The 22,415-nt window shown below is 31.1% G+C and overlaps 1 protein-coding gene and 1 pseudogene across 17 annotated transcripts in view; both read left to right on the top strand.

Annotated features, from left to right (window-relative positions):
- The window catches only part of Gphn (gephyrin), a 602,369-nt gene that overhangs the window by 385,307 nt on the left and 194,647 nt on the right, over positions 1 to 22,415 (top strand). For 7 of the 17 annotated variants that reach the window (XM_058584564.1, XM_058584567.1, XM_058584560.1 and 4 more), the window contains 2 exons: positions 5,672 to 5,728; positions 7,874 to 7,945. The exons of 5 other annotated variants lie outside the window; for them this stretch is intronic. In XM_058584564.1, coding sequence (XP_058440547.1) covers positions 5,672 to 5,728; positions 7,874 to 7,945 — 129 coding nt within the window. Of the gene's footprint in view, positions 1 to 5,671; positions 5,729 to 7,873; positions 7,946 to 14,983; positions 15,026 to 22,415 lie in introns of all 17 variants that reach the window. 5 more of the 17 variants (XM_058584570.1, XM_058584563.1, XM_058584571.1 and 2 more) reach the window with 2 other exon arrangements.
- Positions 2,486 to 2,575, top strand: LOC124104847 (U2 spliceosomal RNA; annotated as a pseudogene).

Raw genomic sequence — 22,415 nt, 5'->3', positions numbered from 1 at the left:
TATTTATAACAAATATGTCAGACAAAGAATTGATAGACTCAAAGAGTTTTTCTAATCCTGTAAAAAAAATAATAGAATGATTAAAGGACAGAAAGAGGCATGCAAATCCCCTGTAGCCCCCTATAAAAATAGATAAAGAAATATATGAAAAAAGTGCCCTAATTAGAAATTTCTGAAAACTTAAAACAACACAAATGTTGCAAATTTATAACTATCTTTAAATTATAATTGTCAGTGCTATAGTGAGCAGCAACATGAGTATTCCTATTCACACAAGTAAGAAAATAAATTTATATAGCCTTTTAAGCAACGAGCATACATTGGCTTAAAATGTATTTATTTGTACTGCATACACACTCACAAAGAAGGTTAAAAGTCTTGTTTTAATATACCACATTGTTTGTAGAAATTTATGCAAAAATTTCAGAGGTCATCAAAGACTATGTACAAGATTATTTCCCACATCATTATTAATATTCATAAAAATGAGAAATAGACTTAATGTGTATGGGTTAAATAACTTGTAGATGCATATCTGTTATTCTGTAATCTTAAAAAAAGTTAGATTTTTTTTTACTCATATACAAATAAACAATAAATTTTTAAAGAACATATAACATATAATATACTCTTTACAAGTTATATATTTTAAGATGCCTTATAATTCATACCATAAAAGATAGGCTTTATATTTTTAAGCAGATAAAAATTTGTCTAAAAATACATGATTGAATTGATTCTGACTAACGTATAGGAAATAACTTGTTTAAAAGACTGATTTTATATAGACTGTATTTTCTTGGAATCAAAGCTATTATAGAATTGAAGAATCACAATTATAAATTTATATAAAGTAAAAATTAATGACTACAAATGTTAATAAACAATGAGAAGTGAAAACCTTTTTAAAAGACAATTTCCTAAGGATAAAAATATATGGGAGTAGGAAGGGTATAGAGAATCTGTAACTTGTATGAAGATTCTAATTTTTTACTTCTCATTTTCTCCTTATTCTTTATAATGTTCCTTTTTTATGCTTTTATTTGCTTAGTTTTATAATCTCATTGTCTTTCCTCCAGAAACACTAGATTAATTATTTTTCCTTGATATACTTGTCCTCGTTTTTTTTTAACTTTTACTTATTTATTCACTATTTTTTACTTTGTTTTAATAAATCACAAATGAAACAGTTGTTTTACATCAGTTTTTTTAAAGAGCTGAATAATATAAAATGAATAATGTAGTAAAGTGTAATATTAACCAAAGCCCTAAAGTATACTTCTTTATTTATAGGAATTTGTTTAATGCTGAACCTACCCCACCCCTCGTATTGGGGATCAAACCCAGGACCTCAAATATATTTGGCAAGTGCTCTACCACTGACCTACAGCCCCAGCCCTAACTGTTGTTCTCCTAAGCAAAACTTTTTTTAAAAAAATCTACTCCTTCAAATTATAGCTACCAGAAATAATCTATAGCTATATCAGTGTATACTCAGTGATATTAGTTGGAAGATAAGCAATTTTTAAGGAAAAAATTTATATATCATTGATACCTATAATATTTTTAAAGCGGTGTATAATATCATATGGTTAAAATTTTGTCTTTCAAGGTAGATCTGAAAGTAAATTAGATACTTCTAAAAATAAGATGATCCAGTGTTTAGGGCAAACAAGAAGAAATGTTTTATCTATGCAATCTTAATCTAAATAAATATAAAATATTATCGTGGGGAGAAAGGAGACCTACATTATTCTCCTTTCCATCGGCAAGAGCCTAAATTTAGAGGAAAGACCTTAGAGTGGAGAATTTAATAGCAGCTATGCTTTTCTTTTTAATTAATATGTTCAGAAAACCAGTGAACTGCTCTAGACATCAGTTTCCTCATTAGTAAAACAAAGTATATAACCTTTTCTAAAATATTGTCATCAAACATCTTATAACTGAAGCAAACTGTAAATGTCTATGCCCAGTTACATAGGAGCCTCCTTAACATAACTGCATAAGCCTAAATTTTTTTAAATTTCATATTTTATTTAAAAAAAATTTAAAAAGTAGGCTTTCTACTCCAAAGTGTATGCTAATTTTAATGAAAAATATAGTATTTAAATTTTTTATTATTTCCACAAAAGTCAGAGTGGCGTTAGTTTTCTATCTTAGTAACAACAGAAATTGTTTTGCAGTAAGCTCAGTTTTAGAAAAGTGGACTAAATGAAAGTGAATGGACATCATTTTAGATTAGTATCCAGGCAATTTCTTGTGTTACATGGTATTTCTAGAATTCATATTCTTAGAGAAAAGGTAAACACAAATGGCAGAATTATTTCACTAGGCCTCATCCTGTTAATGATCCCTGAATATAGCTGCATCAGTAATTAATCCATAAAGAAAGAGTTCCCAAATATTGCAAAAGAAATGGTACAGTGTAGTACAGTATTTTCAGAATATTTCTAATGGACATTTTGTTTAAAATATTCTAACTACCATCGCTTCTCGGCCTTTTGGCTAAGATCAAGTGTAGTAAAATATTCTAACTAAGAGACTGAATAGATGATTGAAATGTTTTTGATCTCTTGGTTATTCGCTTGTTCTTCAGTGTAGTAAAATGATTTCCATGATGTAAATATTCTAATAATCTCAACAGACTTGGTAATCCTCATAATTCTTAACATCAAATTCTCAAACTTGCTTCATATTGCAATGATTCTCTGTGTAATACAGGTTGACTACCAATAAAAATTAAGAAGGGTTAGATATGTGACTCAGTGGTTAAACACCCCTGGGTTCAATCATCCCCTGTACAATAAAAACAAGACAAAACACCCCTAATCAGAAAATCTGAAATTCAAAATGTTCCAAAATCTTAAACATTTTGAGTGTCCTGTTAGGACTCAAAGTTTCAGATTTCGGAGTAATTTGGATTTCAGGATTAGGGATGTTCAACCAGTAAAATCTATGCAAATATTCCAAAATCCAAAACATTCTATTAAGTAGAATGACTTCTACTTCCAAACATTTTGGGTAAGGGATATTCAAGCTTTGCAAACTATTTATCTAATGACAGAGAATGTTTGGCTTTATAGAAAAGTATTCAAAAAGAAGCTAACAAGGTGAGGCTTGTACATTATAATAAAGTAAATGAATCCATCTTATCCAAATGCTACTCTTATGGTTTTTTTAATTATTGTCTGAAAAAATTATCAGATTTGAATTATACTACTCCATTATAATTAACCATTAAAAGTTGACTAGAATAAATGAAGATATTACATTTTAAACCTGTTAATTTCACTTTTTCCCATTACTCAAATTTGAGTTTATATTGACAAACCTTTCTCCAATTCTTTCTGAAAATTTTCAGTATTAGGTATTTTTATCTGTTTCAGGAGCCACCAAAACAAAACAAAACAAAAAAAAAATACCATGAAACTTGATTTGCCACCACTTCTGGCTTTAAAAACCACATTGGTTTTCTAGTCTTTCTTTTATAATAGTTTCATAGGCAGACTTGTGGTCAAAAGGTGATGTCAAGCATTAATAAATTGTTCCCAGAGTCTTTATATCAGTTCTATGATCTATTTTTCACATTCAGAGTTCAGGAGTAACTGTCTTTTTTTCTCTTATAATTTATTCTTTAAATTTCTGTGCTTGTGCTTACATTTGGAACTGAAATGAAACAGGGAATTTTTCTTTTATATATAAATATATTAGCAGATAAATTTTGTTACATAGATGGAGAAATAGATAGACATACAAATTTACATCTTTTTATAAACATCAATTTTTTTTCGAGCCCCATTTATTTCTAGACCTATTAGAGAATACAAGTTCAAACTAGAAATCAGCAATGGTGGGTATTGTTCCTAGACTTGTAATTAGCCTCCCCTGTAACCTTGAAGAAGACAACTCATGTTGCTGAATTAATACAATTTTAAGCCTTTTAGAAATAAAGAACAGTGTAGAAAATAGTGTGCACTTGTTATTGTACAATAATTCAAAAATCTTCAGTTTCTAAAAACCTTTAGAAAGGCATTAGATTCTATTTTTATAGGAAACTATCAAGGCTATATCTCAAATATTGTGAGTCTCCATTTAAGATGAGAGACAGCTTTCCAAATGAAGGTGCTCTCTGAGATTAAAAAGAAATAGCACAAGAAAGTGAGTAAATATTATGAACTCACTGTGAATTAACTCTCCCTTGAGAGGTCAAATGTTGATGATCTAATTCATCTGCATTTTTTCTAAATTTGGCAATTCTGTTTGACTAAGAAGAGTGAGAATTGATGATTATCTTTTAGTCAAAACATTTATTTAATGATGAAACATTAACACAAACTATTTATATCACGTAAAACCAAAAGTTGATGTAATTCTAATGTACAAAGATGCTTTTTTTCAAAACAAAAATTCAGTTTTCTCATCAATCTCCTTGTGCTATCAGAGACATTCCTAAAAGGCATGAGACAATGTATATCCTGCTTCCAAGAAATAAACTTTTGTAGTTATAGCTAGTTTTCTTATTTTAAGAGAACACTTATGTTTTTAGTATACCATAGATGTTTTCTGGTATTATTTATTTTTCTGAGATTTTTAAAGCTAGGGACTTGGCATCACACTGATACTTCTTCTACTATCTGCTGATAAATAAGGAACAACATGTCTAACTTCACCCATGCTAGTCTGAATTGAGACCTTATTTTTCAGTTGCAGGAATTTATATTACAAAATCATTGGTTTCTTGCCTTGCATGTAGCAAAGGTTCAATCCCTAAAAACACAGAAAATGAAGGAAAATAGGAAAAAACCACTTGATCTGAAACTTCCACACTCATACACACCCTTTTTATTTTTTACTTTTTATTCTTTGGCTTGTTTCCCTCTTTCACCAAAACATTAGTTCTTATAGAGCTCTATTTATAAAACACCTCATCTAGAAAGATACTTTGTATTGAGAATCTTCCTTTATTCCTTGTATAATGGTATGGAACAAATTTTTAAAAATAGCAATTTTACTTTTCATTTTCACTATCTTACATGAGGAAAATTCAGCTGAAATAACAGAAAGCTTTGAAGGAGTGAATCTTTCTAACATTGGTCTGGCATTAAAATTTTCTGGTTGGGCAGCACAATTGTTTAATTGGGAATCTCATTGACAGCTGAACAACCTCAATGCTTGGGTCAGCAAGCAGAGGAGCTTCACTCTGTCGTCTATCAAGAATGATGCTTGTCAGGACCGATCCTTTTACTTAGAGAACACTCATGTTTCTAGTCATACCATTGAGGTTTTCTGGTATTACAATGGAATAGACACTTCAAGACTGAAAAAGAATAAGTGCATAGGTATATTTGTAATTCTTTGTTTTTTGTAAGCCAAATGCAAATGTAACACTACTGCAGATACTGCTTCATCAGAAGTCCCCAAGATAACCAAAAGTAAGTGCCAATTTCCTCATCTCAGGAATAGTGCCATAACAAAGATTTAATTCTAGTGGTCAGCTTATTTACAAAGCATGTCATACAGCCTTCTGGGTTAATTAACTCCTTGGCCTCCTAATACATACCTAAAAGAGTCAATTAATGTTTTTGCATGTATTACTTAATAATGTGTAGAAAAATTTTTAAGTTCACTTTTTCTTTATTCTGTCTTTTTTACCCATCTTCCCTCATTGTAGCAAATTAGACGGCCGGATGAAAGCAAAGGAGTTGCTAGTAGAGTTGGATCCCTCAAAGTAAATATGTTTCTAACATTTTTTGGCAAGATTTCGTCTATAGCCTACACTTCTTCCTTTTTGGAGGGTGGTGGGAGGAAGGGGGCTTTTTCCATTTTTCACCATCCCATTTTTTTTATTTTAATTATTTTTATTGGCTGTTGGGTCATATTATTTTTTTTTTGTTTCAGCTACACATAGAGCAACCAGCTGAAGGCAAGATGCCAAATAACTAGCTTTGAATGGCACCACAAACAAGAGAAAGGGCAACTGCCTCCTTACAGGTGCCTATAATTTGGGGTTCTAGAGTAAACCGTTCCTCTGACTGATGTCACTGATTGTGTGTTAATATCCTCTTACACAGAGAACTAATATATTTTTAGAATGTTATTTCCCCCTTTAACATTTTTGTTTAAAAAAAATTAAATGCTATGTTAGTGTCATTATCAGCTATAGTTCAGTCCAGAAAAAAAAAATCGTTGTGAGTTAATAATTGTATTGAATACATATAATCTTAGGAACTAGAAAAGAACTTTATAAGATGCTAGTAAGTGGGCCCACATATAGCTAAGTGTTTAGACACTCTAAATCCCCTTTTTTTCCTCTAAGTTTAAAAAAAATTGATATAACTATAGCCATTAACACAGGTTTATCTAAACATTTACCCATTCATGTATACAATATACAACTTGTAGATTTCTGATTTAGCTATTTGCTAATGGCTAAATACCACTTGGTCAATATATCTTGGTCACTCAGTACTCTTAACAATTAATCATAATGAAAGGGTAAGCAAGTTCTCACCCTTAAGAAACAGACATAGTCATTGATCACTTAATGCTGCCACCATAAGTGCAAGTTAGAAAATTGCTGAACTCTAAAAACATGCAGAATAATCACCCACAAAGTTAAGCACTTTTTTATAACTCAATCCCATTTGTCTTTACAGTAATAGTAACTGTTAATCAAAATACCAAATAATTCAATGCACTGAAGTGTCTTAAAATTCAGTAACTGCCTTGAGACTTAATATTGAGTCATTTCAAAATTTTACACACCTCTAATTTATTTCCATTTAGCAATTTATGAAACACAAACTTCTGCACTCTTTTCTCTTGTTGCCTCTTCTGCCTTCTTAGTTTTACTTTTTGTTGTTGTTTATTTATTTATTTGTGTGTGCACACACCAGTGCACATGGATGAAGGTGTGTTTGTATGTTTGTGTTCCTTATTCCTGAAAAGCCATTCTCTCTGTTCTCTAACACTGCTTTATAGTGGGTAACTATTATATTAAAATCTTATTTCACTAAGGATAATCAGAGGGGTGGGAAGTGTTGATTGTATGCTTATTTCAAAAACAAGGCAACTTAAGATTATTCATTCAGGAAAATGTGATGATATATCAGTAGCATTCCTCACTGTCTGCTTGTGAGGTATCATATCTTACCTTGTCTTTAAGAGAAGATAATTCCATTATTGTTTAGAATATGGATTATGACAGATTCAAGTGAGAGGGTGCAGTACAACATTTTTAAAAATTATGGTAGTTAACTAAGGAAAAAATGGCATCCATAACTGTAGCATCTTTTGCTTTAAACTGGATTATATGTGAAATTTTGTGTGTATGTGTGTGTGTGTGTGTGAGAGATTATCTCAAGTTCACATCAGGTTATAAATGTGTATTTATTACTTTTAAATGTATATACAGTATAATTATGTATATATACATATATGCTTACGAACAAATTGACATATTTACAGTTTCATCAGTTATTTCAATATGGATGCAGCCTTAAATTTTAAAAAGTATGTTTGAGAAACAAAGGCAAATTTCATATTCTTTAAATAATTTTACTCAATATTTCTGCCAAATAGAAAAATTTAAAGTTAATCTCTTGGGAATTATAAGGATAGTCATAGTATTTATTTACATTAAAGCTGGGGAGAAAAGATACTCTAATTTAAAAAATAAAGTAAAATGTTGGCTTCTCAGTCTTGGGTTTGTTAAGCATGTATTTCTTATACAAAAATCTTTGATGCTTTGAAATGTTTGCCAAAGGCAGTGAGAAATGTATAATGCTATGATCTTATTTTTAAAAGGAAAAAGAGGAAAACTGAAAAGAGAACAAGTTGCCTTTTCAATTCATTTTCTGATGTTTACATGTAGCTCCATCGAAAGCTGGAGGAGCTCAGAGATCACCTAGAAGGCAATGTGAAAGGATACTCTCTCAGAGTAAATGTACGATTTCACTTGATGATTTTTTCCCCCCTTAAACTTCTGCTGACTGGTAATTCCAAATCTGACTGGTTTGTCCTCTCATCTCCATCTTTTTTACTTTCTGTCTCTTTCCCCCCTCTTTTTTTCTTTTCTAGCTACAGCATCATGCTCACATTGTAAAATAAATATTATATTGGCAGGATAGAGGATGCTTAAGCCACACTAACATTGCAGTTGATTTGATAACATTTTGACCCCAATGCAAAATAAAAATTTTCGAAATCATTGCTTCTTTTATAGTAGTACACTTTTCTGATGTTCTTTTCAGGGGACTTCTATTTGGGGGTTTTCCATTAACCATTTCTTTTGTCCCTTGTTGGATGTGTCAGCAACATTATAAATTATGGACTGGACTCAAAGAGTAGAGCTTTGATTATTCAATTTCACTTTTCAAGGAAAATGATGAATGTTAAAGTATCATAAGTAATCAGACAGTAAGTAGGCACATATATTCTGAGTTAATAGACTATAATCTTAACTCAGATTTTTTAAATAATTATGTCATTTTTTGTTTTAAAATAAGAAAATTAGCAGCAATTCTCTTCACCAGGAACACCTTCATGTAACATATTACAAATTCTTGAGCTAAAGGTTCATATACCAAAGACAACCTTTGAAGGAAAACAATACCCACAGCCGCTCAATCCTGTACATATCATATAGACAGTACTAACACAGTATTTTTTATGACAAATAATTCAGGCTTTTAGAATGCTTGGTCTTCCTTTTAATGTATCTCTTGAATAAAAGTCAAGTTAAAATTTTCTAAAATAGTATATTATTTAAATACAGCAAAATAATTAAATTATTAAACTAAATAATTTATGACTTAACCTTGACATCCTGTTCCTGGGATTTCTAAAAAGTTCCTGTTAATCTAGCACCTCATATACTTCCCCAAAGATTATTACCATTCATATAATTCATATTGCCATAGTAATTTTGTTATTTAAAAAATAGAATAAAAGTTAGGAAAATGGTAATTCTCTGAGATCTCAGCCTCTTTTTAATTATATTCCATGTATAATTATGTATGTCTCCATATTACATTTCTGATTACTAAAGTCTGTAGTGGTTTTTATTATTACCAGTCATTAATTCTGATAGCTAAACAGAAAAAGAAATTGTACATGTTCCATTTCTCTACTTTTTTTGAGCCAGTCCTTTTCTATGTATATTCTTAATAGAATCTGAAAGACTGTCCAAAATCAGTTCCTAGAATCTGTTACACAGTTGTTAAAATAAAAAAGGTTATTATGAATTTTATGACTAAACATATCTGAATACTATCCTAGAAACCTCTAAAATATTCCAATACGTGTATTTTAGTGTCATGCTCTTCCCTAACCAGTCATGAGAACTGATATTTTTCTTTTAGTCAAATTAAGACTAGAAAGTCGAGACTTGCTAACGTCTACATGATAGGGAGTTGGTGTAAAATTAGGATTAAATTACAAGTTTAATTTCTGTTTTAAGCATTTGTACTGCTATATATTAACTAGTCTCAACATCTTCATATTTTGTTCCATTTCAATCAGAAATACTTTGTTCTGATTACATTTTTACAGTAAAAGATTAAATATGGGATATATCATTCTAAGGGATCTGTTAACTACCAGATTTTAAAATTTCAACTAAGAAAACTTGCAAATCAAAGTCTCAACTAAGTGATCAGTTTCTTTACTTTTTAATTCTTACTACCCAAGTACACCTCAAGTATGCCATGTATATTAAAAATTGTTGCTTAAAAATAAAGTTATTCTCAGAACCATAGACCAAATTAAACAGATTTTGTTTCTAAAATGAAGTGACAGTGACCATTCCATTCTGTGGAAATTTATTGCATGTGTTCACACAACAAGAGTAAGGATTTGGATACCTTTCAATTCATTGAAACAATACGGAATAATTTCAGTAAAGTGAAAGTTTCAGAACCAGGTTGCCAATTAAACATTTTATTTAATAGTTGGAGAATGTGATACATCATTCAGAGCTGTGGGACAGGATTTAATTAATCATTGATGCATCAATTTATATGATGCATAGTGTGTGTGTATGTGTGTGTATGTATATATATAAATACATATTTATATATAAAATATTAAGTGTATATGTATATATATAAATATATACATACACAGAGACACATTTTTTTTCAAGAAAGAAAAGAGCCCTGCATTCTCTTGATGAATGATCCTTGTAATTTTTGGAATAATATTGTCTTATTTATTTCTCATATGAAAACATATTTTTCATTCTACATTGACTCTTCTGTAGCAAAAAGCAGGATGTATTAGACTCTTGGTTTCTGAATTAAGAATGAGTCATCTTTTTCTTTATATTTACAGAGCAGGATATTTTGAACCCTTAAATGGGTTTTTAGTGATTTTAATAATGACTGTTAATATATAAGCAGTATTTGCTTTATTTAATAAGTGCAAAAATTTCTATAAATCCTTAGATGGATCAATGTGTTGAGAGTAATGACTAAAGAATAAAACAACATAAGAAAAATTTTCCATTTAATCAAACATGAATCTAGTAGGGAAAACACAAATGTTAATACATAGGATCAAAAACCAGTACAGACAGTGTTAAGATAGAAAAGCACAGAATAAGATACTGCAAACTAATGCTTTGTTTAGATAATATCATGCAAGGTAAATTTACAAGGAAGTTATTTAGAACTTGGAAGTTGGGCTAATACAATGATTTACATGACTGCAATTTTTTTAGGTTTCTTAAGATCAGCATTTTCACTTTAGCTTTAGTTCTAAATTACTTTCTTACAGTTTTAATGAATAGGTTATTATTTTGGGGGATATTTGCACTTTTATATTCATTAAGTGAGTTCTATAACTCGGGTCAGCAAATCATCCGGTAGGCCAAATCCCATTCTTTTGTAGGCCCATTAGTTAAGAATGTTTTTTTTTTTTTAAGAGAAAGAGAGAGAGAATTTTTTAATATTTATTTTTCAGCTTACGGCGGACATAACACCTTTGTTTGTATGTGGTGCTAAGGATCGAACCCGGGCCGCACGCATGCCAGGCGAGCACGCTACCGCTTGAGCCACATCCCCAGCCCTAGTTAAGAATGATTTTTGCATTTTTAAATGGTGGGGGTTGGAGGATCAAAAAAGAACATTTTGTGACATGTAAAAATTATATAAAATTCAAATTTCAGTGTCCAAAATTAAAGTTTTAATGAAACATAGACATGCTTATTCATTTGCCTATTATCTACATCTTCATCTTTGTTTCATTTCATATTCAACTCAATTGTAGCTTTTGGACTGCAAGAGAGAGAGAGTTGAATAGTTAAAGAAGAAATTTCAATAATGCACAAGGCCTACAATATTTTCTTTCTGATCTTTTACAAAAAAAAAGTTTGCCAAGATTTGCTATAACTATGTAGTGTGTCAATATAAATTGACATAAACTGGGTGTGATGGCACATGCCTATAACCCCAGCTACTAGGGAGACAGAGGCAGGAGGATCATAAGTTTGAGGTCAACCTCAGCAACTTGGAGACCCTATCTCAAAATAAAATAAAAAGGCCTGGGGGTGTGACTTAGTGATAGAGTGCCCTTGGATTCAATGCCTAGTACCACCAAAAAAAAAAAAAAAATGATTATAGTAGACACTGTAAAATATGTTCATTTTAGAACTTGAGGAAAAGAGAGCTGCTCATTTTTCTGGATATGGTTTTTAATTATTCTGCATGGATTCATGTTTAAAAGAGTTAGTCCCCTGAGATAGTTTATACACACATACACACACACAAATATATATATATATATATATATATATATATATATATACACTTTTTTTTTTTTTTTACTTTTTTTTTTCTCTAGTCTCTCTTCACATACTACCTCTCCCACACACTCACTCATACACACAAAGTAAATCTATGGAATTACCATTACTGAGTCTTCAAATATGAAACTATTTCTGGGCACATTGCTGGACCAAGCAACTCAGGAGACTGAAACAAGAGGATTGCAAATTCGAAGCCAGCCTGGGCAACTTAACAAAAGACCCTGTCTCAAAATAAAAAGTAAAAAGTGACTGAGGATATAGCTCAATAGTAGAGCACCTCTAGGTTCAATCACCAGTACCAAAGAAAAAGAAAGAAAAGAAAAATATTATTATAAAACGTATATATTATAGATTCTTCTCTTGATGAGAGAAAGGGTCCCTGTGGGGACTTAGAATATAAAACTAAAATTCATTCCTCATATTCAAAACTTATTAAAAATGTGATGAGTACTTTTTCTGTATATATTGCATTTTTAAAAAAAAAGTTAATTCCCTGAAGCACATGATGGACTTTTGATTTATGCTAAATAGCCTATTGGACCTTACCTAAAATCTTATAACCTCTACAAAAAGTTTTATATAACTGAGAAAGATATCCTGACATGATGAAGTAATATAAAACATTTTAATATATAGCATGTAAAATCTGAAAGTAATCTGTTTTGAATCAGCCAATTTTGAGCAGGGATGAATAGCAAGAACATTAGTTCTTAAAGAGTAAATAATCAATAGTCCTTAGATATCTAAACATCTATTTGTCTGTAGAATCTATTTTCTTTAGGCAAATTTCAATGTCTTTCAGTTCTTATATGCAGAACATTGTTTGAGTTTCCTAAGTCTTCCCTGTTTGATATTTTGGCATTTATTTATATTTTAAAAATGTATTTATTTACTATAGTATTAAGGTAACATCCTGAGTATCTTGGTGGCTGTTTTCTTTTAAATATATAAATTAAATATATAAATATTAAGTATATAAATATCATAAATTATAATGCTGATGACAATAAATCAATTTTACTGTGAAAAATAAATAAAATTCTCTTAAGCTTTTGGTTCTGCTAAAAAATAAGAATAGTATATCTTATCCTATTCTTCAAATCAAGTTCTCTTCTAATATTTATAAAATAACCATTTGAAATGGAATAATTTGAAATAGAAGTGATGCATCTATGAGGTACTTAATACTCAAAGCAGAATTGACCTTCTCAGAATTAACTTTAATTAAAAAATAAGGCACTAATAAAAGATCTCATTGACAAGTAACTTTCCCCAATAATAAAAGATAGAGAACTGAGAAAAAAAGAAAACAAGGTTCTCAAACTGTTTCAAACAGAACAGATATAGCATAGTTTTCTTAAGACTATTCTCCTATGAAAATGAGATATGTATGGTTGGAAAAATGCATAATTTCTTAAAATGTGTAGAATTGAGCATATTTTAAGAGCTACCTCAAAGTAGTAAGTGGCCTTGATACTTATAAATCACAATATATCATTTTTTTTCATTAGTAGGGATTGAACCCAGGGCCTCACACATGCTAGACAAAAGCTTTACCACTGAAATGTTCCCCCAGCCATATCACAAATTTTTTGAAAGTAAGCTTTCAAAAGTTCTGAATATTAATTCATCAGTTTAGTTATTTTAAGTATAAATGAAACAAGAGTTAATATATTCATTCATTCATTCATTCATTCATTCAATAAACACTTACTGAGCACCTCTTACATTCTGCAGTGTTGTGCTAGAAATATAGTTAAAGAACAAATCTGATAAGTTGTTTTTGATTCTTCCAATTTGTCATCTTCTACAATTCCTTGTTCTAACTTTGTATCTTGAAATTTCATGCACAATTTGTAACTACAGAATACATACTTAACAATTTTAGCTCACGTGGCATTGTAAAACTTCAAAGAGCTGGGTGTAGAGCTGGGGTTGTAGCTCAATGGTAGAGCATTTGCCTTGCATGTGTAAAGCATGGGGTTCAATTCTCAGCACCACCTAAAAATAAATTAATTAAATAAAGGTATTGTACCCATCTACAATTAAAATTACTAAAAAAAAGAAAAAAGAAAAGAGGCAGGTGTGGTAATCCATGCTGTAATCCCACCTACTTGAGAGGGAGGCTGAGTCAGGAGGATCACAAATTAGAGGCCAGCTTTAGCAACTTAGTGAGGACTTGAGCCACCATAGCAAACCCTGCCTCAGTTTTTTTTATAAAAGGGTTGGGGATGTAGCTTAATAATAAAGTACCTCTAAGTTCAACTTTAGTACCAAATCAAGAGAAAACAAACCAAAAAAAACTTTATGAAGGAAGAAGCCACATAATTGAACATGGCACTATGATAACCTAGAAAGTAAGAACAGGTCAGAAAATTACCAATTCTAATTAATAAAGCTTAGTTCAACACAGTGATCCACTCATAGTCCCAACTACTCAGGAGGCTGAAGCAGAGCGATCACTTGAGCCTGGGAGTTTTTAAGAGTAGCCTGGACAACACAGCAGAACTCTGTTTCCAAAAAAAAAAAAAAAGAAAGAAAGAAATCTGCCACGTCATAAGGTTAAACATGATTTTTAAGTATAAAATAACTTTAAAAAAATCAGTGACAAAATAACTATTCAAGAAAATCATTGAAACATCTTGATAAAAGAGATGTCTCAAATAGTTTTATGTTTTAAGTTTCTATACTTTATATGGTGTTGGTATTGACATATAGGAAAAGGAAGAGCAAGAAGGCGGGCATCTAGTAATACTGAAAATGTAATAGTAAGAACAGGAAATCATAAATCAAAATACCGAACTGGCTTTGGTGCTCGCTTTAGGGAATAATATGAAGTTGTACAGTAAAGGTGTAAATACCCTCACTTGTAGTTTCCAAATGTGAAGCCAATGAAAATTAGTGTGCTACCATAGGAAAATTTGTCCAATGTTATCTTTTTTCATGGGTTTTTTGTTTTTGTTTTTTCTTTTTTCTTTTTCTTTTTTTTTTTTAAATCACAAGGTTCTCCTTCAAGTAACTTGAGGCTTGAGATGTTTTCAAACTCAAGTGTCTGCTTGTAAGCCTGTTTTATTATCTGGCAAATGTGTTTGTGATGGAGCCATCTGAGCCTCTGGACCCTTATTATTCTGTCGTTTCCTCTTTAACAGTGTTTTCTTTTCCCCACTGCAAAACCAGGCTCGACTTCCCTCGTGCTCATCTACCTATAGTGTATCTGAGGTATATTTTGCACGTGTTTTCTTACATGGTCAACAACATGCTCGCCCTCACCATTTTTATTTTATTTTCCTTCTGCCTTAATTTATTTTGCCTTGCACTTTGCACTTGGCTGAAAGGGATGAGGGTACCAGGGGAAAAAAATCACTTATTAGGGGGAAATTTCTATATTTTTATAATGCATTGTTGTTGGAATAACTTGGGGTATGGTGGGGCAGCCACTGTATCACATTAAAATGGATAAAGCCAGCTGAGTATGTAGCTCAGTGATACAGTGCTTGCCTAGCAAGAATGAAGTGCTGGGTTCAATCCTTAATACCACCAGAAAAAGAAAAGAAGTCACATGAAATGGCTTAAGCCCAAATAGCCAACTTGTTACCACCTTAATTCCATAAAGATTTATAGAATTAAACTTTTGAGCCAGGTAATTTGTTCAACTCATTAGCTGAAGACAAAGATCCACTTTGCATACCTATTTGTGTATTTCTTTGGTAGCTGAGAATTTGCATTGAAGTAGTGATGATTCCATCCTATTAAACAAAGACATAGGAAAGCATCCAAAGTTAGTTATTCAATAAAAAAAAAAAATCTGAAAAATAAGAAATATAATTTCTCAATTTTTTTATGAAGTAAAGGATTCATTTCCTTTTTTTAAAAAAAAACTTACTATACTTAAATAGTTTCCTTGACACTTGTATATTCATAAGGTTCTTACTATCTAATAAAAGAGTTTATCAGTCATGAGAATCACATTCTTTTAACAAAATATACAACATGAAATTTGGCCTCTATTCTTTGCCATTGTAGAGATTTGATTTCTTATTCCTGTTGTGTTAAATTATAGCATAAATGGGTTTTCTTTTATTTATAAAGCATATTTGTTAAAATTATGAACAAACTGAATATCCAATCCATGAAGTCTACTTTCAAAAGCAGAGGTATTGTTGAGTAACTGAGAGAAATCAAAATATGACTACTTAGTAAAAGGACTTTAACAATCTATGGATTTTAACATCTCAGTTTTTGAGTTTACAACATGATATATTTACTTTAAACAGCAACTGGTAGCTATCATATTCAGGCCAGTATTGTTAACTTAATTCTGATCACAAAAAGTTATCTCAGAATAATATTATGCAAAAAAAAAAAAACAAAAAACAGAAACACCGTCATAAGTATCAGCTATCAGCCAGGCACCATGGGGCATGCCTATAGTCCCAGTGACCTGGGATACAAGTTTGAGGGTAGCCTCAGCAACCTAGCAAGGCCCTAAGCAATTTAGTAAGATCCTGTCTCAAAATAAAAAATAAAAAGGGCTGAGGATGTAGCTCATTGATTAAGTACCCCTGGGTTCAATCACTGGTACCAAAATAAAATAAAATAGCAAGTAATATATGCAGAACCACGGGTAGATTATCATCTTTAGATTTCAAATTTTAGGAAGAAGCTTTGAAAGAAATAGCTTTACTAAATTCATAGCCTTACAAAGTTGAATTTATTGAGTTGGTAGAATTACAGCCATCTTCTTTAATTTTACTTTGTAAATTATAACACATTTTTTTTCTTTTAAAACTGGTTTTGTGAAAAGTTGATTTCTCTCTTTAAGATGAAAAGGGATTTATTCTTTTATTCACAAAGCATACTTTTAAAATAAAACAAACAAACAAAAAATATATATATATATACTTTTTAACTTATATGTTTAGATCTGGAATACAGTTCTAAAAGGATAGAAAATATTTACAGAAAAGTTCAGGAAAATAATGCAAATCTTTGAAAAGTTCTGGTTATAGGAGAATCCTTATACAACAAACTATTAGGAAACAATGTAAATTTTTTTATTTTACTTTTTCCTTGTCATCTGGTATATTAAGCATCAAATAGTGCTTGAAATGTATAGGGAATACATTTAGCATGCATTTGATATAGTGCTCCTGTTGTCATAATGAGATTTCATAAAAGGCTGAAGAATTATTTTAATAAAGATCCTTGAGCAATATAAAATGTTTTTATAAGTAAACTATAATCTCAATCGGTATGGAAGACTTAAACTTACAAAGTAATCTTAAGAAGAATATGCACAATGGAACAAGTCTCCCCCCGCCAAAAAAAATGATGGCATTATTAGACATGCATGTTATTTGCTAACATAAAGATGAAGAGTTAGTTTCTTCTTGAAACATACTGATGGAGAAACAAAGTACTAACAGGCAAATGAACTACTTGTGATATCAACAAAGACTTTTGAAAGAGAAGGTTGATATCATCTCATATTACATTTTTCATAGGTCTTTCTTAACTCCCCAGGATTATGCTTCCCAGTGTAAAAAATATATAACGCATTTCTTTCTGCCACTTCATCCAGGCAATTCTCCATTTCCCATGAGAGTGTATAAGAAGTCTACCATTGGCATCATCTCCAATCACAGCCTACAGCATCCATCAGGGTATTACTTTCTCTCTGACAGCATGTGTGCAGGAGGGTTCTCAGGTTGGAATGTGGAAGTGGCTTTTGGGAGGCGGGATTGTGTGTGCTGTGGCATTTGCTCCATGGCACTCAGCTCTTAAATAAACTCTGGCTTCATCTGGGTTTGTTTCTTCCATTGTGAGATCTGGGCTTTCTTTGTCATAAGTGTTTCTCTTTATTGTCATTTGTCCTAGGATTTCTCTAGTCCACCCAATATCACGTTTCTGTGGTCTTCGTAGGTGGTATTTAAGTTTAATTTATAAAAACCAATAAATCGAAGAACTAATTATGGAACCTAATATTCATAATAATCCTGTACACAGAAATAACTTATAATGGCTTTCTATTTAATCTTAAATTTACAATATTTATTTCACAAAATTTTTGACTTAAAACCAAATTTGATAACTAAAATTTTAAGGAATATCCTCGTGTTTCAGTTTCATAAAAGCCTCTTGATAGGCATGTTTTGTAAAGTGCAGTGTTTATTTTATAGCATCCCTATAGAAGTAGGCAAACATGGTGTGGTATCTTTTTTCCACCTTAATTCATCTTCATTTAATTCATCTTCACTTACCCCCACTACTGAAGAAAGTCTCCAACCCCTAATGTAGCACATTGGCTTTACGAATTGTACATCACTATCTTCTAGGCATTTGTTAGATGAAAAAAATAAGCCTTGCTCAAAAATGAACCTATTTATAACTGTACAAGAACAAGAAGATTTTTAACCTTAGTTGGCTGATACCACTGGGCAAATGTTACTCCACGTAGTTGATTGTCTCTTAAAAACTGTGCCCAGGGAGAGGAACCTCACTTTCTGTATTTCTAACCAGTGTTCATTTTCCAATTTTCCAGCACTGTTTCATTTTCTTAAATCCTTTGAAAAGATTACTTCAGAATTTCCTTTTAAAAAAACAAAATAGAATAAGAACTATCTCCTGGTAGAAATAACATTCATGTGTGTGTGTGTGTGTGTGTATTCTCCAATATATATGTGTATATTATATATATATATATATATATATATATATATATATATAAAGTCTAACACAGTATCTAAACCAAAAAAATAAATAAATAAATGTTCAAGTTGTCATGCTTTTAGTCCAGATTGAACCATTTAAAACCTTACCTTAGATTTCTGAGTTACAAGGTTGATTTAGATAATTTAAATTTTGAAGATAAATTATTTCTTGTTGAATGGACAAAGACTAAAACTTAGCCATATTTTTATTTATTGCCTAAGAACTTTCAGCACCCTAAAGAAATGGTGCTATTTTAAAATTGTAACATGTAAAACAGTTGTCCTTTGAACTCTTAACATACTTATTAGAATAACAACTCTGTCCCAGCACAGTGGTGGATGCCTATAATCCCAAAGACTCAGGAGGTTAAAACAGGAGGATGGCAAGTTTTTAAGCCAGCCTCAGCTACTTAGTGAAGACCTAATGAACTTAGAGTGACCCTGTCTCAAAATGTAAAAATAAAAAGGGCTCAAGATGTGACTCAGTAGTAAAGAGCCCCTGGGTTAAATCCCCAGTACAAAAGAGTAAGAAAAAAAGAATAACAACTCTGATGCAAACAACCTTGATTGAATAAGTGTGGAGCTTTTGCAAACAAAGTTTCAGTAAAATTGCAGATAATAGATTTGTCAAAGAAGGCAAAGAGAAAAGAAAGACAGCTGGCCTTTAAACACCATAGCATTTCCTATTTAAGAAAAAAAAAGACCATTTTTTAAACAGCACAGAACTAGAAAATGTTTAAAGTAAAAGACACTGTATCCATTAAATAAAGATTTTGCACAGTGAAGCAATCACCTAAGATTGCACCTTCACTGTGCACCCCTAAGCAATCACCTACTTCATAAAATCAAATTTAGAAATTCTATCTTTAATAATTGATTTATTATTTATTGCAATGTAGTTGTCTCTGATGTTCTCTTTCTTTTCACTCTTATGTATATTATTTTCATGCCATTTGTATACAAGAATTTTGAATTTGGAGATTACATGAAGAAATATTAGAAATAATATCTTTCACAAACAATACAAGTGTTGCTTTTTAACATCTTTTGATTCTTACCTCACTTTTGAATTTTTAGAATGAATTAGAATATATTAATTGTTTTGATCAAAATAAGAAAATTAAGTATATACCTTTCCTTGACATCCAAATAAGTCATAGCCTTAAAGATAATGATTTTTCTTGACAGGCACATTTGATAAATCTGTCTACTTAAAGCATTTTTGAATCAGTTGATAAGTATTGAAACAAGATGATGGACACTTCTATCTACTCAGACACACATTTTTCAATTTTTATAATAAAAATATTTTCTTAAACACCATTGTAGCTTCATTAGTGAACTTTTGCTTTTATACTGCCTCTGTACTGTGATCATTTAAAATACAAAAGAGGTCATCATTGATATTTTCATATGCCTATTTAGCATATGAAATTTAAAATTTAAAATAAACTATTAGTACCTGAATAACTATAAAGTTTTTGAAGTAAATATCTTAAAACTAATATACAAGCTTGGTATATCTGAGAGGAAGGAGGTAAGAGGAAAGAGAGAAAGATATCTTATTCTTCATGGATATAAGGATGCCAAGAATTTATAAAGTATTTATGTAAAAGTTCAACTTTATTTACATAAATACAGATTAGCTTATCATGAGGTAATATTTTTCCCTGAGTTATTTACAAATTAAATATATTAGAAATGGCTAGAGATCAAATAATGATATTTTATAATATGAGCTATAATGACATAGCTCACCCATATTCATACCTAACATATCCAGTTGTTGTTTGAATGTCTTTTATGATCCCAAACATTGAATGTTGAACTCTGCTTTTTAAACTCCTTGTTTCTGTCAGAGGTCTTGTTCTTAAAGTTTCCTGGCATAGAAATCTAGTTATCAATTAGTCTTTCTTGTTTTTCACCTTTGACATCCAGTGTATTATAAATTTTATCATTTTTGTTACTTCTTCACTTGAATTATGTCCTCCGAATTCTTACCTCTAATACATGTGGTAAACTTTATAGTGGTAAATTTGAAAATACATAAACTTACAACATTGGAAGATTTGAAAGTAGATAATAAACTTGGCATGCCATATAAGAGGCACTAAAGAAATATTTAGGAAATGGTGAGTGAGTGCATGAACAAACATATAAACTTTCTAAAACTTATGAAGTTTCTGCATTAGAGGCTCAAGAGAATTGATAATTTATGTAATATCTAGTATAGTACCTGAAACATTGTAAGCATTAGAGAAAAAAAGGGGTTTTCTGGATCTGGTTTTTCTTCATTGTTGATATTTAAGCCCCAGTCACCTCAGACTTGAATTACTACAGTAACTAAAAAATCAGGGGGCGTTTTTTGGCATACTCCCTGTTTCCTCTTAGGCCAGACTGATTATCCTGAACATTACTTTAATTACCCTCAGTTCTCTAACCCCAAAAAGCTACAAACAATACCTATTTCTTACCATAGTAAGCATAAATGCTTCTTTCTTTCTATAAATCCTTCATACTTTGGACAGTCATTATTCTAACATTATTTTTTCGTAACTAGTTCCTCCTGGTTTGCAAGGGATTTTACTGATTTTTAGCACTGAATGTCCCATATCTTGGGAATTTCCAGTTATAAAACTATAAATGCATGAGCTGGGGATGTGGCTCAATCAGTAGCGCGCTTGCCTGGCATGCGTGCGGCCTGGGTTCGATCCTCAGCACCACATACAAACAAGATGTTGTGTCCGCCGAAAACTAAAAAATAAATATTAAAATTCTCTCTCTCTCTCTCTCTCTCTCTCTCTCTCTCTCTCTCTCTCTCTCTCTCTCCTCTCTCTCTTTAAAAAAAAAAAAAAACTATAAATGCTACATCCTAGGAATCTTCTCAATTCCTGACAAACTAGGACAGTTGGCCACTTAACTATCATGACTCTAATCAAGGTGAATCTTCCTGTCATTTTATGTTCCTTCTTTCTTCTTGGCCTGCCAAAAATGCCTCTTTCACTTTATAGCTTTGATCCATCTTCCTCCAGAAAACCTCATTTTTGTAGTCTTACCATTTTTACCTGTCTACCTGCCAGTTTTTCTCTATTCTTTACATGTTGGTAATCACCTTGATTTTCTCCCACTCTCTATAACATTTCCTAACATAGATCTTCACTAATAGAATAGCCATATCTTCACTAATACAATGTGATTTTTAAATTTAAATGCAATAAAATTAAATAAAGTTCATAATTTCTCAGTTGCTGTAGCCATTTCAAGTGCTCAGTAGCCACATGGAGCTAGTGATTACCACATTATAAACTTTAGATGTAGAATAATTTCATTATTACAGACAGTTCTTGCAGATGGTAATATTTTAATCAACCATTGTTGTTATTATCATTGCAATCCATCATTGTGATTATTACTTCTACTTATAATATTTACTTTTATCAAGAATTGTTCTAGGAACGTTATATATATGACTATTACATCAATTCCTATATTTAGGCCACATCTCTCTCCGAAGTCACGAACACTTTCAATGTAAATCAGGTCCCCAAAGTTGTTCCTGTATCCACTGTATCCTGATGACACTACCCATTTATTCAGATGAGAATTTTGGGAGTTACCTTTATCGCACATGACCAGTCAGGCTTCTACAACTTTGAGCTTTTTTGTATCTCTAAGATCTATATCAGACTCTCCAGAACTACTTTAAATTATGTAGTTGGGTTTCTCCTCTGGATTACTAAATCAATCTCCGAACTACTTGTCTTCCCTTATTATTTATTCCATAAATAATCCATCTTCACACTGTTCACTACAGAGATTTTTTTTTAAATGTTAATGTCACTGTATCATTCTCCTATTTAAATTCTTTCATGGGCTCTGCATGATGCCTAGGAATTGGT

Source organism: Marmota monax, unplaced genomic scaffold, assembly GCF_021218885.2.
Source record: "Marmota monax isolate L192 unplaced genomic scaffold, Marmota_monax_Labrador192_F-V1.1 WCK01_AAM20220418_F8-fsc00001, whole genome shotgun sequence".
Lineage (NCBI taxonomy): Eukaryota > Metazoa > Chordata > Mammalia > Rodentia > Sciuridae > Marmota > Marmota monax.
Note: the sequence above shows the minus strand (reverse complement) of the source record. Positions and strands in the feature narration are given on the sequence as shown.